Source organism: Mirounga angustirostris, unplaced genomic scaffold (genome assembly GCF_029215605.1).
Source record: "Mirounga angustirostris isolate CCGP_5_RB_7025 unplaced genomic scaffold, mMirAng1.0.hap1 SCAF_15, whole genome shotgun sequence".
Taxonomy (NCBI): Eukaryota; Metazoa; Chordata; class Mammalia; order Carnivora; family Phocidae; genus Mirounga; species Mirounga angustirostris.
The window spans coordinates 56,936,847-56,954,785 of record NW_026991723.1 but is presented as its reverse complement, the minus strand read 5'-3'; the positions used below and the strand labels follow the sequence as shown (position 1 = coordinate 56,954,785).

Here is a 17,939-nt window from a genome sequence, read left to right as displayed (position 1 = left end):
AAACAGTCAATAAATGTTAATCAACTCATGCATAGGGGGTTTGTTAAAAGAATTCAACGCCCACATTTAACAAGCCAGAAGCCCCGAGGCCCTTTTGCCCTGGGTAACTTCCTTATTGAAGCCGGCTCCACGCCGGGGCACTTCGGCTAGCCGTTGGCGTTTTCCCGCGCAGAGGGCGGAGCGGAGCGCGAGCCCGGGAACGTGTTAGCGGACCCCCCCTTCCCCCGCCGGGACTACATCTCCCAGCAGGAACCACGCTCAGCCACCTGGCAAGCGGCGCCCGCCGGTATTAGTCTCAGAAGCCACTGCTGTCCGTTTTCCCTCTCGGCTTTGCCTCAGGGCACTGAGTCATAAATGCAAGGTCTATGAACCCGCGAGGGAAAGGCTGCAGTGTTGGGTGCCTTTGCTGTGCAGCATATTGGCGATAGTATACCCCCCGCGCAAGGTTTGGGAAGCCAGGCCTGTTTTGAATGGTTGGGCCACATCACATGATGAGAGGAAGGCGGCCGCAGGGGAGCGACTCGTGGTGCCTTGTGAGGTCATGATAGCGCGACACGCTGCAGTTGTGGGCATCCTGGATGCGGTATGTATACCTTTCTGACAGCTCTGAATACGAGAAATTTTATAAGGTCTCCCTCATTTGCTCCTTCCCGGTGCCTACCCCCGCCTCGGCGCTGTTGGCCTCTCCTAGTTGGTATGTGGGAGGCTGGAGGAAGCGACGCGCTCTGTGGGCGGGCTGACGAGCCCCGAGCGAGCGTCGCGTGGTGGCTCCTCCTTCGCTCATGACGTAGAGGTCACGTGACGGGCCGGGCCGCCTCTGCCGCCGCCGCTGCTTTGTAAGAGGCACATTGGCAGGTAACGAGCGGCGGCGGCGGCGGCGGCAGCTGGTCCCGAGTCCAGCGAGAACAGCAGCGGTAATTGGCACCCTCTCTCTCCTTTCCGGTTCCAGAGCCCTGAGCGTAGCAGCGTGCGCTTTCTAGTCCTGGGTTCAGCTCTTCTTTCCTCCAACCCTCTTCATACTGCCCCAGCGCCCACTCATGAAGACCGGGCCAAGCGTCCCTCGCCAGCTTCAGGCGTCCTCAGTATGCCCAGGCCTGGGCTCCTTCCTTCCTCTCCCTGCGGGTCGTCCTGTGCTTCTTCCTGCCTACTCCGGTCCTAGTCGGCCTGGCCCCACCCAACCCCAGGGGGCGCCTTCCCCTCCCCCCTTCGGGTTTCTGCCCTGGAGGGTGTGGTTTTCTCTCCCACCTCTGTCCCTGCCTGTCTGTCCGCTGGAGCTCCAGCGCCACGCTGATGCTCCCCGTCCTGACCACCTTCCCGTTTTCACGCCTGTCGCTAGTCTTGGGACTGGACATCTGAGAGCCCAACTTCTGCGCTCTGTAGCCTTTCTTGGTTTACCCGAAGGAATAGTTAGATTCTACTCCTTTTCATTCTGGGAGGTTTTGGTGTTAGACCCTGGGGACTCAGTTTCTTTCTCCTCAGTCCCGGATCCTCTAGTCTGTTTTTATCAGAGTTTTTAAATATAGTTTTGAGAGCACCCTGTAAACCAAAGTTCTATGTTACTCTTTCTTTAGTGTATTATATTTCCGTTTTCTTTGCTTCTGAATCACTCTCCCACCTTTTCGCCTCGGTTTTCAATCTCATTTTTTGCCCAGGCATCTCAAGTGCCGCCACTTTGATCTTATGTCCTTGTTCTCTCTAGGAGTTGATCCCGTCATCGTTTCTGTTATTTCCTGTTTGACATAATCTTGTATCTTACTACCCCCTCTGTTGTGTATTGGTTTCTACTTACGTCCGAGGTGTATGGTCTGTTAGTAGTTAGGCTTATTGTCTTTAGCCCCTTTGTGCCCTAACAGTTGAGAGCTTTTGAAGGTCTTTATAAGGTATCCAAACATCTTTTATTCGAAGGGCATATAATTAACTTTTTGGGTGAACCCAGGCCTTTTATATTTTCTCAATTATGGTATACTTTTAATTAATTAATTTTATGGTATACTTTTTTTTTTTAAATTTTATTTATTTGACAGCGAGAGAGGGAACACAAGCAGGGGGAGTGGGAGAGGGAGAAGCAGGCTTCCCTCTGAGCAGGGAGCCTGATATGGAGCTCGATCCCAGGACCCTGGGATCCTTACCTGAGCCGACGGCAGACGCTTAACGACTGAGCCACCCAGGCGCCCTATGGTATACTTTTTAAACCAAGAGTTATGTCAGTAGTGTATTCCTCACTTTCTGTCATGTATTGTACATCCCAATTTTTAGTGTCAGTTTGTCTAATAATGGTGGAAGGAAGATGAAGCTAATACCTAAGTTCTCCTGTATCCTTGGCATTGGGTGCCTAGATTGTGATGGTACTTACCTGTTTCAGGAAAGGGAGTAATTTCCACTCTCTGGAGACCATAGAGTCTTATAGTCCACCAATATCTCTTACGTACCTGCAGGGCCCCTTGGCTGGGGCTATCATCCTCCCTTTGCTGTGAACACTTACCGTGCAGAAGTGACTAGTTTCCCACACTGCTCTTCTGCTTATCTCCAGTATGTTCCATCTGATTTTTCCTCCGTAAGGCTAGTTCACATGTGTGATGAGATTTCCCCCACCTCTGTCCTGCTAGTTTTCCACAGCTCTGATTTCCCCTGTTTGCTTCCTTGTTGCTTCTGACCCTCAAACTCAGAGAAGGGAGAGTTTTTTGTTGTGATTGAAATATGGCTGGAAGTGGTGGCATGGAAATGAGGCCATGGGAAAGGGTTGTGATAATTGCTTCTCCTGCCTGTTTCCTGCTGCTCTGGTTTCCTCTGGCCTCTCTCTTTAAATGTGGGCTGGACCAGCTGCAGTCACATGGAGCTGCCTTTAGAACAAGGCTAGAACAACAATAACACCTCGCTTCCTTTTCCTGGTAACTGATGCAGCCTGTGCAGTATTCACCAGCAGTGTCTCTTGGTATTAGCCTGAGTGACTTTTATTGTTTAGGGAGAAATGGTAGGAGAACATGGAGAAGAATGGTTAATTTCAATAGGCCCCTGTGTTTTGATGGGAACTGGTTGCTATCTCCTTTAACAGTACACTATATGAAGAAAGTATAAACCAGTATTGAAATTTTGAACTGGTGTGAAGTGAAGCCTTTACTTTGGAAGTGTTATTCTTGAAGTATTGATTCCCTGGTCCTTTTATTTTATTTTTTTTTTTAAGGATTTCATGTATTTATTAGCTCGACCGTGTGCAAGCGGAGAGGGGGCTGAGGTGGGAGGGAGATGCAGAGGGAGAGGAACAAGCAGACTGCTCTGAGTGCAGAGCCCCACCCAAGGCTTGATCCCACGACTCTGAGATCCTGACCTGAGCTGAAATCGAGTCAGATGCTTAACCCACTGAGCCACCCAGGTGCCCCAAGTTCCCAGTCCTTTTTAAAAATGATGACTTAAGATGTGTTGTTATAAGACACTTTTTTTGTTTGATGAATGCCTGCATGAATTCACAGATTGTGAAGTTTCTGTGTTCTTAAATTTTATTTTGTTTATTAATCCTATGAGGTCAGCAAATATTAGTTGGCTCCTAGTTAATTCAAGTAAATGGAGTGTCCTTTAAAAGTGGAGTGTATGGCACTGGTTGTGTTGACTGGTAGGGTGGTGGTTCACTGATAGGTCTTGGAAGCAGCTATTTTCTCCCCCCCCCCCCAAAGGAGAGTGAAGATGTAACTTGAAGGAAGGCAAAGAGAGGGAAGACTTATAGGGAATATCACCATTTAAGCCTGTGGTTAGTTTTGAAATAATTTTGACCCAACTGTCAAATATTTAGGAATGGAATCCCTTTTTTTTCATTTTTAAGTCCAAGAACCAAATTAATCAGGTTTGGGTTTTTTAATTTTTTTTTCCCAAATATTTTATTTATTTTTTTGACAGAGAGAGAGAGACAGCGAGAGAGGGAACACAAGCAGGGTGAGTGGGAGAGGGAGAAGCAGGCTTCCCACTAAGCAGAGAGCCCGACGTGGGGCTCGATCCCAGGACCCTGGGATCATACCTGAGCCTAAGGCAGACGCTTAATGACTGAGCCTCCCAGGCGCCCCGGGTTTTTTAATTTTTCAAAAAAATAAAATTTTTTTTAAAGATTTTTATTTTTTTGACAGAACGAGTGAGAGGGAACATAAGCAGGGGGAGTAGGAGAAGGAGAAGCATGCCTTCCACTGAGCAGGGAGCCCGATGCGGGGCTCGATCTCAGGACCCTGGGATCACGACCCAAGCCTAAGGCAGACACTTAACGACTGAGCCACCCAGGGCCTCTAAAAATTTTTTTTAATGATTATTTAGAGAAAGAGCAAGAGAGTGTGTGTGTGGGGGGAGGGGCAGAGGGAGAGAGAGTCTCAAGCTGACTCCAAGCTGAGCACAGAGCCTGATGTGGGGCTTGATCTCGACCCTGGGATCATAACCTGAGCCGAAGGCAGTCGCTTAACTGACCAAGCCACCCAGGCATCCCCAAAATAAAAATACCTTAAAAAAAAAAAAAAAGTAAATTATTTGAGTTAAAAAAAATTTTTTTTTTTTTTAAGATTTTATTTATTTGACAGAGAGACAGACAGCGAGAGAGGGAACACAAGCAGGGGGAGCGGGAGAGGGAGAAGCATGCTCCCCACTGAGCAGGGAACCCGATGTGGGTTCGATCCCAGGACCCTGGGATCATGACCTGAGCTGAAGGCAGACACCCAATGACTGAGCCACCCAGGTGCCCCGAGTTAAAATTTTTTTTGGCATAGGTTTTTGAAGACCAGGTTTGTGAATTTGTCGCTGACATGGCATGTATTCTAGAGTGAGTTTTAATTTTCAGATAACTCATTTTCATACTGGGTGATGAGATCAATTGAATTGGAACTCATAACTTTGGAATTTATTGAGATGGGGCTTCGATAAAGGAGTGTGTCATTTAAGACTACGCAGAGTTCTTAGAAAAGTTGTTAGGAATGTGTAGCTTGTTTTTCTTCATTTGGGACTCTGAAAACAATAGAACATACATGTGGGTCTAAAATGTAAAATTTTATGAGAAGATTATCAGATTTATAGAGAATTTCATTTGGATTTAGTTCAGGCTTATTTTTGTTGTAACCTTGTTTCTTTTAACACTGTTATTATGAACCTGTTTTTAACTAAGATGTCACATAGGAACTTTCAAGTTATACTGTATGGGGGCACCTGGGTGGCTCAGTCTGTTGAGCATCCGACCCTTTGTGCACCCTTTGTTTTCTCTCCATTTTATTTTTCTGCCTCCTGCCCTTTCATCCCCATACAATAACACTCTCAACGCTCAGTCTCAACTGATGAGGTTGTAGACCTTCTGACTGTACTTGCCACATAACATGCTGCTTTCAGGCAGATGAAAACCTAAAATATCCTTGCAACCTCTTTTCATGGGCTTGGGCAAGGTGCATAGTGCTACCTGTATTGTGTGTCTACCTAGCTGGAATGTGTGCTCTTTGAAGGGTGCGAGTTTTCATTTGATAACAGTGTTTGGCATTGTCAAATCATTAAGCAAGAGAATAAGTGGGCCTAAAAAAAATACAGGTTTAGCTGAAATACGGTCTAGGAAAAAAAAAGACTGGCTTTAGGATTGATTGACAAGCCTTACATTACATTGTTCTTAGACCAAATCAGTTTGTTCCTCCTCTTTTTTGAAACTTCAGGGTCAGGCTATCTGGTACTGTTTGACCTAAGAAAATAACATTTTAGAAAATACAAGAAAATCAAAAGATAAAAATGAGTTAATCATGGTTTAACATTTTAGTAGAAATCCTTTCTTTTTTTTTATTTTTTATTTTTATTTTTTTTAAAGATTTTATTTAGAGAGAGCGAGAGAGAGCGCACACGCACTAGTAGGGGAGAGGGAGAAGCAGACTCCCTGCTGAGCACGGATCCCAATGTGGGATCGTGACCTGAGCCAAAGGCAGACAAATGACTGACTGAGCCACCCAGGTGCCCCTGAAATCCTTTATTTTTTTTTAAAGATTTGTTTATTTTAGAGAGAGAGATCATGAGCGAGCGAGACGAGGGGCAGGGGAGAGAGAGAGGATCCCAAGCACACTCCGTGGAGCCTGACTCATGGCTCCATCCCATGACCTTGAGACCATGACCCCAGCCGAAACCAAGAGTTGAGACGCTTGACTGTTGAGACGCCACCCAGGCACCCCAGAAATGCTTTTTTTTCTTTATGTAAAGCATATACTTAAAGTGTGATAATACTTTTATACTTCGTGATGGTTATTGAGGTAGAGAATACATACCAAAGAAGGTATCTGAGGTATAAAAACACATGTAGAGTTTTCAAAAACAAGAATAAAGTGACTAGTCAAGACACAGAGCATTACTGTTGCCTAAAAGCCCCTGTCATTTCCCAGGACATTCCTTTCCCTCTTTCCCAGAGGTAACCATTAGCCTCCATTTTGGGTTTATTTAAAAAAATTTTTTTGAGGGGTACCTGTGTGACTCAGTTAGTTGGCTCAACTTTGGCTCAGGCCATGATACTAGGGTCCTGGGATGGAGCCCCATGTCCGGCTCTCTGCTTAGCAGGGAGCCTGCTTCTCCCTCTCCCTCTGCCTTTTGCTCCCCCTGCTTGTGCTTGCTCTCTCTCAAATAAATAAAATCTTAAAATACATATATTTAAATTTTTTTTAGAATAATTTTTATTCCATATAATCCATAAATAATATTGCTATTTTCAGTCTTGAATTATTCAGAGTAAACTACCCACAAAATGGGGCTCAAACTCACAACCCTGAGATCAAGAGTCCCATGTTCTACTGACTGAGTCAGGCAGGCCCTCCCTCAGTCTTTCACTCTTAAATGTTTTAGATTCATTCATGTTGATTCTGTCAGTCATTTTTAGTAGTATGGTACTCCACTGTAAGGATATGTCACATCTTACTCTATTGTGATGGATGTTTGTGTCATTTCCAGTTTTTTGTGATGAGAAATTTTTACTTGTCTCTTTGTGAACATTTGTACAACCTGACCCTCCCCCCAAAACAAACTTTTTTTTAAGAGAAGATTTAAGATTTCTCGGGACTATGTAACTGGGAGTGGAGTTTTTGGGTTGTGTTTGTAGTATGTGTAACTTTACTAGGTGAACCCAAACTGTGTTGTATACTCATTTTTAATGAGGCTCTTCATCTTAACTACAGAACACAGAAAATTGAGTGATTATTTTTTCAATTTTCTAGAAGATGTACATAATTGAAATCATTCTAGAAGCCTAGGGAAGAAGTTAAATTCATACATAAAATGAATACCTTAGACGTTAGAACTAAATTCTCAAGACTGAGTTGATAAGAGTTCCACATCCTTATCTACATTTGGTATTGCTTTAATTTTTAAATGTTTTTGGCAATTCTAGTGGGATGTTTTAGTTACATCTTTTGTGAACATCACACAGCTAGATTTTGCTTTGCTAATATCTCCTGCCAACTTGTCTTTTAACTAGAGCATGGAGACTGTCATTGTTGATTATAATTTCGGATATTTTGTATATATTTTTTGCTATCAAAGTCTTTACTTGCCTTGTGTTTATTGTTTTTCTGTTCTTTTTGCAGTTTTGATTATTTCTGTTTGATTTCCTTCAACTTTTTAATTTAATATTTTTTAAATCTATGAAAGCTGAAGGAGTATTATGAACACATGTATACCTTTGACCTGGAGTCACTACTTAGTATTTTGCTACATTGACTTTGCTTTTTTTTTTTTTTTAAAGATTTTATTTATTTATTTGAGAGAGAGAGAATGAGAGACAAAGAGAGCATGAGAGGGAGGAAGGTCAGAGGGAGAAGCAGACTCCCTGCCGAGCAGGGAGCCCGATGCGGGACTCGATCCCGGGACTCCAGGATCATGACCTGAGCTGAAGGCAGTCGCTTAACCAACTGAGCCACCCAGGCGCCCATGACTTTGCTTTCTATGATGCACATTTGTCTTTTGAGGCTGGGTTTTTTTTTTTTTTTTTAAAGATTTTATTTATTTATTTGACAGAGAGGGAACACAAGCATGGGGAGTGGGAGAGGGAGAAGCAGGCTTCCCGCCGAGCAGGGAGCCCAACGCAGGGCTTGATCCCAGGACCCTGGTATCATGACCTGAGCAACGCTTAACCACTGAGCCACCCAGGCGCCCCGAGGCTGAATGTTTTGGAAAGTAAAGTGAAACATCTTGACATATATGTCTAAATATTTCCTTAGCAAGTATCTCTTTATAATAAAGAGCTTCTCTTAAAAAGAAAAACAAGGGGCTCCTGGGTGGCTCAGTCGTTAAGCGTCTGCCTTCGGCTCAGGTCATGATCCCAGGGTCCTGGGATCGAGCCCCGCATCGGGCTCCCTGCTTGGCGGGAAGCCTGCTTCTCCCTCTCCCACTCCCCCTGCTTGTGTTCCCTCTCTCGCTGTGTCTCTCTCTGTCAAATAAATAAATAAAATCTTTTTAAAAAAATAAATAAAATAAAATTTTGAGGAGCACCTGGGTGGTGCAGTCTAAGCGTCTGACTATTGGTTTCTGCTTACGTTGTGATCTCAGAAGTCATGAGATCAAGCCCAACATTGGGGTTCTGTTTGGAGAATGCTCCAGATTCTTTCTCCCTCTCCCTCTGACTCTCCCCCCCTCCCCCCCCACTCAGGCTTGCTCTGTCTGAAATAAATAAAATCTTAAAAAAAATAAAATCTTTGAAAAATAAAGAAAAGGGCATCTGGTGTCTTGGTCAGTTAAGTGTCCAGCTGTTGATTTCATCTCAGGTCTTGATCTCAGCGTTGTGTGTTCATGCCCCACGTTGGGCTCCATGCTGGGAATGGAGCCTCCTTAAAAAAAAAAAAAAAACAAACCCAGAATTTTGCGTCAGTTTTAGTTCAGTTTTATTAGAATTTGCTATTATTTTGATTACTATATTATTGTATCTTTTGTTTGGCCGCCATTGGTAGTTTATTTGTAGCAGCTAGTAAAAGAGAAACTTTATTTTATTTATTTATTAGTTAAAAGATTTCTTATTTTAGAGAGAGTGTGCATGAGCCAGGGGGAGGAGCAGAGGGAGAGGGAGAAGAAGAGTCTCTTCTGGGGAGGGAGCCTGACATGGGGCTCGATCACAGGACCTTGAGATCATGACCTGAGCCAAAGGCAGCCGCCTGGGATCATGACCTGGTGTATCGACCGACCGCTTAACCAACTGAGTCACCCAGGTGCCCCTATTTATTTTTTTTAAAGATTTTTTTTTTTTAAGTAACCTCTACACCCAAAATTGGGTTTGAATTCACAACCCTGAGATCAAGAGTCCCATGTTGCACAGACTGAGGTAGCTAGGTACCCCAAGAGAAACTAAGTTATTCTCTTCTATTTATTTACTTACAAGTGAGGGCTATGCACAACGTGGGGCTCGAACTCACGACCCTGAGATCAAGAGTCGCATATTCCTCTAAGCCAGCCAGGCACTCCAGTTACTCTTTTTTTTTTTTTTTTTATTAAAGATTTTATTTATTTATTTGACAGAGAGATAGCAGCAGCAGGAACACAAGCAGGGGGAGTGGGAGAGGGAGAAGCAGGCTTCCCGCCAAGCAGGGAGCCCGATGCGGCACTTGATCCCAGGACCCCGGGATCATGACCTGAGCCGAAGGCAGACGCCCAATGACTGAGCCACCCAGGCGCCCCTCCAGTTACTCTTACTGTAAGTTACTCACATTGTTTTCTTTGGGTCAGGTTTTTTTTTTTTTTTTTTACAGAGAGAGAGAGAGAGAGTACAAGCAGGGGGAGCGGCAGGGAGAGGGAGAAACAGGCTCCTCACTGAGCAAGGAGCCCGATGTGGGACTCGATCCCAGGACCCCAGGATCACAACCCAAGCCAAAGGCAGACGCACAACCATCTGAGCCACCCAGGCACCCATGGGTCAGTTTTTAATAGTAACTTTTTTTTTTTTTTTTTAAAGATTTTATTTATTTGACAGAGCGAGAGAGCACAAGAAGGGGGAACAGTAGAGGGAGAGGGAGAAGCAGGCTCCCTGCTTGGGCTCAATGCAGGGCTCGGTCCCAGGACCCTGGGATCATGACCTGAGCCGAAGGCAGATGCTTAACCATCTGAGCCACCCAGGTGCCCCAGTAGTAACAACTTGAATGTCTCAATTTTTCCCCAGTCAGGGGCTCATTTTATTTTGATTAGAAGTTTCCTGGTGTATCAACCGACCGTGAAACACTTCTTTGAATTGCTGGAGACCAGATGACCTCTTGAAAATTCTTAGCTTTGGTACTTCAGTTTATTTAGTATCTTTTTAATTCCTTGTGATTGGGAGTGCTAAGGTAATGGTGGGAGAATACCCCTGTATATTACAGAACAGTCCAGACGGTGATTACAAGAATAAAAATCTTGTTAATATAGGGCTTTTACTGTTTTATTACCACAGAAGATATTGTGGGGTTATTTTTTAGACAATTTGAGCTATCTTTTATTTTTTTTTATTTTTTAAATATTTTGTTTATTAGAGAGAGATAGGAGGGAGAACATAGAGGGGGAGAGAGAGAGGGAGAAGCAAACTCCCTGACGAGCAGAGAGCCCAATGTAGGCCTCGATCCCAGGACTGTGGGATCATGACCTGAGCCGAAGGCAGATTCTTAACCAATTGAGCCACCCAGGCACTCTGTTTAATTGTTTCATTTTATTTTATTTTTAAATATTTTATTTATTTTGACAGAGAGAGTGAGAGAGGGAACACAAGCAGGGGGAGTGGGAGAGGGAGAAGCAGGCCTCCCGCAGAGCGGGGAGCCCGATGCGGGGCTCGATCCCAGGACCCTGGGATCATGACCTGAGCCGAAGACAGACGCCCAATGGCTGAGCCACCCAGGCGCCCCTCCAGTTACTCTCACTGTAAGTTACTCACATTGTTTTCTTTGGGTCAGGTTTTTTTTTTTTTTTTTACAGAGAGAGAGAGAGAGTACAAACAGGGGGAGTGGCAGGGAGAGGGAGAAACAGGCTCCCCGCTGAGCAGGGAGCCGGATGCGGGGCTCGATCCCAGGACCCTGGGATCCTGACCTGAGCCGAAGGCAGACACTTAACAACTGAGCCACCCAGGCGCCCTGATTCTGTGGTTTAAAAGAAATGCTGCCTTTGCTTTGGTTTTTCATTCTGATTTTACTCGCTGTTTTAATTGGCGTGGTGAACTGATCTCTAAGCCCTCTGCCAATTTAGGTGCATCTATAAGGAGGTCAGGCATACGACACTGAGAAGTGTCAATTGATAGCACACTGTGAGAACAGAGTCAGAAGAAAGCTATAAAGTTATATGAAAATTACACGTAAGGACTCAAGCTGCTGTTAAGTAGGGCCTAAAATGCCATGGAGTTATGGACATCAAGTAGAGAGTAATTGCTGTTTGTATTAAGGGACAGAAAATAAGAAAATGGGGTATGTTCAGTATGCTGTTGAGAAAACATGCCTGTGGAAGGTGGAGGCAAAAAGGTGCAATTTGGGAGTATGGCAAGGCCAGTTTGACCAAAGTGTAGGAATCAGAAAGGAATAAAGAGGTTTTTATTTGTTTTTGTTTTTAAGATTTTGTTTGTTCGCTTGAGAAAGATAGAGAGCATGGGGGTGGAGAGCAGAGAGAGGGGGAGAGGCAGACTCCCTGCTGAGCAGGGGAGCCTGACATGGGGCTCAATCCCAGGACATGGAGATCATGACCTGAGCCGAAGGCAGACGCTTAACCATCTGAGCCACGCAGGTGCCCCAAGAGTTTGTATTTTATCAAGGAGTTGCTTTGTAAACAGATGATGGTGGATTTTAGCAGTATTCTAGAAGATTAAGCGGGCCACTTTGCAATCAGTTTCACAATTAAGGTAGGTCAGACAAGTATATGAGGGCAGGAAGTTTCCGTGAACCAGAGAGGAGGCAATTACTAATAATATAGTTGATGAAGTTACCTTATAATTGCTGGGTTATGTATGTGATGCTGACATATCAGAAGTAGTACTGGACGAGGGCTATATAACTATTCCTTTAAGACGAGGAGGCTTTTTTTTTTTTTAATTTGAGAGAGAGAGAGAGCATGAGAGGGGGGAGGGTCAGAGGGAGAAGCCAACTTCCTGCTGAGCAGGGACACCAATTAGGGACTCAATCCTGGGACTCCAGAATCATGACCTGAGCTGAAGGCAGTCACTTAACAAACTGAGCCACCCACGCGCCCAAGACAAGGAGGCTTTAAATACAATGATCCTTAATTCAGGTACTTACACAGAGTTGATGGCAGACAGAATTGTAAAGGAAGGCATAGATATAAGGTCCTAAATCTTTTTTTTTTTTAAAGATATTTAACACAGAGCGTGTGCAAGCACGCACACAGTAGGGGGGAGTGGCAGAGGGAGATGTGGGGCTCGATCCCAAGGATCATGACCTGAGTCGAAGGCAGACGCCTAACCAACTGAGCCACCCAGGTGCCCCAAGGTCTTAAATCTTGTGACTTAAATGGGTATGAGAAGAAATGGTGGCATTAAAAGAATGGTTTAAAGGTTTCGGACTCTGGAACACTGAAAAATATTGGTCCCTTGGAAAATTTCGTAGGTCTTCAAACGAGGTGCTTTTGGATGAGTTCCGTTGTAAGTGTAGATACCTAGTAGGCAGTTAGATGTGTGCTGAATCTTTGGAGAAACATAAGATCTTTCACTTTTGCTTTAAAGTTGGAGGTAATTATTGATGCCAGTAGAGCATAAAATTTCTGTGGGAAGGGAGAATGTGCTCAAGAATGAACAGTTTTACAAGTCAGGCCTGGGAGAATGATGTCATGTGGCTGAGGATCTTAGGAAAAAAGAGAATCAGGGTGGTGTGGTGTCTGAGACCAAAGGAATAAATTATGAAATGTGTTGAATGCCAGAGACAGGTGAAAGAATGAGAAAAGAAAAAAGATTTGACAGTTAGGTGGAGGTCAGTAGTGACCTGGGGAATAGCATTTTTCCTACTGTTGGAGTGAGGGTGAGGGAAACCACACTAAAAGTTGAGATGTTTAGTGAGGAAGTGGAGGCAGTGAGTGTAATCTTTTTTTTAAAGTTATTATTTTTATTATTTTTTAAAGATTTTATTTATTTATTTGACAGAGACACAGCGAGAGAGGGAACACAAGCAGGGGGAGTGGGAGAGGGAGAAGCAGGCTTCCCGCCAAGCAGGGAGCCCGATCCGGGGCTCGATCCCAGGACTCTGAGATCATGACCTGAGCCGAAGGCAGATGCCCAACGACTGAGCCACCCAGGCGCCCCTGTAATCTTTTTGAGATACACAGCTGAAATAGTCATTGGTTACAAGATAGAACATGCAGTTTCCCAGAGTGCTTAGATGGTAATTTTTGTAAGCCTTTGTTTTTGAGATTAATGTAGATGTAGGGAATAGTTGAGCAGGTTTTTATACACATACTTCTTTTTTTTTTTTTAAAGATTTTATCCATTTATTTGACAGAGAGAGACAGCGATAGAGGGAACACAAGCAGGGGAGTGGGAGTGGGAGAAGCAGGCTTCCCGTAGAGCAGGGAGCCCGATGCGGGGCTCGATCCCAGGACTCTGGGACCATGACCTGAGCTGAAGGCAGACGCTTAATGACTGAGCCACTGAGCCACCCCAGGCGCCCCTATACACATACTTCTGAGAAGGGAAAGGATAGGGAATATTTTCTTGATAGTAGTGGTGGGAGATTTCCTTATTAAGGATTTTTGTATTTGGCATTTGAATGAAAACTGAGCCTGGTGTATAAGTGACAGGTGTGTTAACATTTGAATGGATCGTGTGACTATATTTTGATACATTCTTCAGGTAACTGACATTTTAAAAATTGCTTTTGGTGTGAGTGAAATGGTAATGAAGTTGCCATTAGAATAAAACAAATACATTTTATTTTTATTTATTTTTAAAAAGATTATTTGACAGAGAGAGAGCACAAGACCATCAGGCAGAGGGAGAGGGAGAAGCAGACTCCCTGCTGAACAGGAGCACCTGATGTGGGGCACATTCCCGGGACCCTGGGACCATGACCTGAGCTGAAAGCAGACTTTAAACTGACTGAGCCACCTAGGCACCCCTACACGTTTTTTTTTTTTTTTTAAAACAACTCAGACTATATTCTCATTCATGAGGAAGGTTGGAGAACTGTAGTGAAAAACTGTGGGTCTTAAGTACTTAAAAATCAGTATTTATATTTTTGGCTTACAGTAATAGCTAGAGATGGTATAGCTGTCTTGGAATGGTTTAATAATGGATATACTGAACTTTTATAAATTAGTTGTGAAATATTTATAACAATTGAGTGTCCAATGTTTAGTTCATGCAGAAATGTGAAAAATGAGAATAACTTGAAATATTCTTATCTGTCTTCAGTAAGAATTGGAGATTTGTAAAGTTTTGTGAGATATGAACTAAAACTTTCAAGTGATTATGAATTGAACTAGGTAACATTTTTGAGTGTTGTTATATATGGAATTTCTTGAAGTTCTTTTCACAGCTTGGAGTTGGAAATTTTCCTGCATTGACCATCATTATGGCTTTTCTGTGCTTGAAAATAAGAAATGAGGCGTCCCTGGGTGGCTTAGTTGGTTAGGTGTCTGCCTTCGGCTCAGGTCATGATCCCAGGGTCCTGGAATCGAGCTGTTTGTCAGGCTTCCTGCTCAGCAGGAAGTCTGCTTCTCCCTCTCCCACTCCCCCTGCTTGTGTTCTCTCTCTCTCGCTGTCTCTCTCTCTGTCAAATAAATAAAATCTTAAAATAAGAAATGAGTAGGGCGCCTGGGTGGCTCAGTTGGTTAAGCAACTGCCTTCGGCTCAGGTCATGATCCTGGAGTCCCGGGATCGAGTCCCGCATCGGGCTCCCTGCTCAGCGGGGGGTCTGCTTCTCCCTCTGACCCTCTTCCCTCTCGTGCTCTCTGTCTCTCATTCTCTCTCTCTCAAATAAATAAATAAATCTTAAAAAAAATAAAAAATAAAAAAAAAAAAAAAAAAAAAAAAAAAAAAAAAAAAAGAAATGAGTAAACTGACATTTTGGTTTAGGTAATGTTTTGGCTTAGAGTATCAAGAATAAAGGATTCTTGATTTTTGTGACTGATTGTGGTCAATATGACTTGGCTTATTGAACTTGTATCCCCAAGGATGGTGAGGTCAGTTAACCTATGGTTTGACACCTTTCTTTCCCTTTCTCACTGGGTCTTATGAAGAGGAAATAAGCCAAAAGGAGAAGGCATCTCCTCTGCATACCCTTTCCCTCAGAAGGTCTCTTGAGACTTCACTTGATTCTTTCCAGAGAGGATAGGTGGGACTAATGCAGCTGAACATGGTTGGGAAAGAGCCACATTAAAGTAGGGTTAGGGACTGAAGAATTTGAGATGGGAACATTCACTTGGCAATTTATTACCACTTTTTTGTTAATACTCAGGAAGTAGGCCCTCTTCTTTCTTTCCTTCCTTTCCTCCCTTCCTGATAAAATGCATGCTGACATGAGTGGATGCTGGCATGTGGGTAGGGTCGTCTCTTAATCACTCAAGCTATCCTAGAAGTCATTATGCAGACTGCTGAAAATCGAGGTTTGAGGGCTTAAGCTACTCAAGGGCTTGGTGGGAAGCCCCCCTGTCCCCCCATTAAACTCATGAATGAGTTAAAAATAATGCAGATGATTTTTATTTTTTTATTTTTTTAAAAAGGATTTTATGTGTATTTATTTAGCATGAGCAGGGGGAGGCGGGGAGAGAGAGAGAATCTCAAGCCGACTCCACGCTCAGCGTGGAGCCCCACACGGGGCTCAGTGTCATGACTCCAAAATCACAACCTGAGCAGAAATCAGGAGTCGGATGTTTAACTGAGCCACCCAGGTGCCCCTGTGCAGATGATTTTAAAATAAATGACAGTTTGGGGACGCCTGGGTGGCTCAGTTGGTTGAGCGTCTGCCTTCGGCTCAGGTCATGATCCCAGGCCCTGGGATCGAGTCCCACATGGGGCTCTCTGCTCTGCGGGGAGCCTGCTTCTCCCTCTGCCTCTGTCTCTCATGTATAAATAAATAAAATCTTTAAAAAATAAAAATAAAATAAATGACAGTTTGAAACATTGCATTGTCCTTGGGTTCAGAAACTATTTTTGGGAAAAAAACAGAGACCTTTTTTTTTTTTTTTAAGATTTTATTTATTTGACAGAGAGATCACAAGCAGGCAGAGCTGCAGGCAGAGGGAGAAGCAGTCTCCTCACCAAGCAGGGAGCTGGATGTGGGGCTCGATCCCAGGACTCTGGGATCACGATCTGAGCCGAAGGCAGACGCTCAACTGACTGAGCCACCCAGGCGCCCCAAGAAACTAATTTTGAAAAGTAGCCATACTGTGCTGCCCAGAAGTGCAGAGGCATAAATGGTGCCACTTTAGAGAAAGAGGCCAGGGACAGGAAAGACAGGATTGATATATTTAGGAAAGAAGTTCCTAGGTATGTCCTGGGGTTAGAATAGATTCAGACTGGGGTGCCTGGCTGGCACAGTTGGTAAAGCATGGGACTCTTGATCTTGTGTCTTGGATTTGAGCCCAATGTTGGGTGTAGAGTTTACTTTAGGAAAAAAACAAAACAAAACAAAAAACAGCAAAAAACAAAAAGAATACAGACAAATTTCCCACTTTACCCATCACATGGTTACAATAACTGATGTAGAATCAGAAGTTAAATGATGTTTGTTTTACTGTATTTCTCAAAGATGGGAGGTATGTGTTGCATTTTAGAAGGCATTTATTTCAAAAAATGTTGGAACCAAAACCATCCTGGCCCTTAGGGAGTTTTCTTTCAGAGTACCATAATACTGGATTCTGTAGCTGAACAGGATAATTGAGGTGCTATAATTACAATGCTGTGTTGCTTTTACATAGTCGTTTATATCTCAATGTTCTGTGATAAAAGCATGATACAGCCATTTCTAGTGGATGACAGTGATGCAAAACAAATAGAAAACACTGAAAGGATGCTCACCAACTAGATTTTTTTTTTTTTTTTAAAGATTTTATTCATTTATTTGAGAGAGAGTGAGAGAGAGAAAGAGCACAAGAGGGGGGAGCGGGAGAGGGAGAAGCAGACTCCCTGCTGAGCAGGTAGCCCGATGCGGGACTCGATCCTGGGACTCCAGGATCAGGACCTGAGCCGAAGGCAGTCGCTTAACCAACTGAGCCACCCAGGCGCCCTCACCAACTAGATTTTTTATTTATTTATTTATTTATTTATTTATTTATTTATTTATTTATTTATAGTTTGTTTATTTATAGTTTATTTATTTATTTATTTATAGTTTATTTATTTTGAGAGAGAGTGCGGGTGTGCATGCACGAGCCGGGGGTGGGGGGGTGGGGAGGATGGAGGGGCAGAGAGACAAGCAGACTCGCCTCTGAGCAAGGAGTCCGATCTAGGGTACCTGGCTGACTCATTTAGTGGAGTGTGTGACTCTTGATTTCACGGTCATGAGTTTGAGCCCCACATTGAGGGTAGAGATTACTTAAAAGAATAAAAAACACAAACTTGTCTTTCTTTCTTTTTTTTTTTTTTAAAGATTTTTTTATTTATTTTTTATTTATTCATTCGAGGCACAGAGATACAGAGGGAGAGGGAGAAGCAGGCTCCCTGCTGAGCCAGGAGCTGGACGTGGGGCTCGATCCCAGGACCCTGGGATCATGACCTGAGCTGAAGGCAGACGCTTAACCATCTGAGCCACCCAGGCGCCCCCAAACTTGTCTTTCTGAACGTAATTTCTGGTTCTGTAGGTCTGGAATGACCTTGAGAATTTGCATTTGTGATGTTCTCAGGTGATGCTGCTGCTGGTCTTGACATCACACTTTGAGGCCCACTAATTCCATAGTAGTAGTTTGACATCCCAGTTGTACATTAGAAGCTTGGAAAGTTTTTTTTTTTTAAGATTTTATTTATTAGAGAGAGAATGTGAGAGAGAGCACAAGCAAGGGGGAGGGGTAGAGGGAGAAACAGACAC

At 43.8% G+C, this 17,939-nt stretch overlaps 1 protein-coding gene across 15 annotated transcripts in view; it reads left to right on the top strand.

The window, feature by feature from the left end:
* The first annotated feature begins 349 nt into the window (after positions 1 to 349).
* Positions 350 to 17,939, top strand: part of UBAP2 (ubiquitin associated protein 2) — a 134,146-nt gene continuing 116,556 nt past the window's right edge. For 3 of the 15 annotated variants that reach the window (XM_064578990.1, XM_064578989.1, XM_064578979.1), the window contains exons 1-3: positions 804 to 914; positions 9,481 to 9,655; positions 10,673 to 10,845. In XM_064578990.1, the coding sequence (XP_064435060.1) occupies positions 10,806 to 10,845 (40 nt within the window). In that variant the 5' untranslated portion in view covers positions 804 to 914; positions 9,481 to 9,655; positions 10,673 to 10,805. Of the gene's footprint in view, positions 584 to 792; positions 915 to 9,480; positions 9,656 to 9,710; positions 9,874 to 10,672; positions 10,846 to 17,939 lie in introns of those variants that run through there. The other 12 variants (XM_064578984.1, XM_064578985.1, XM_064578988.1 and 9 more) reach the window with 9 other exon arrangements.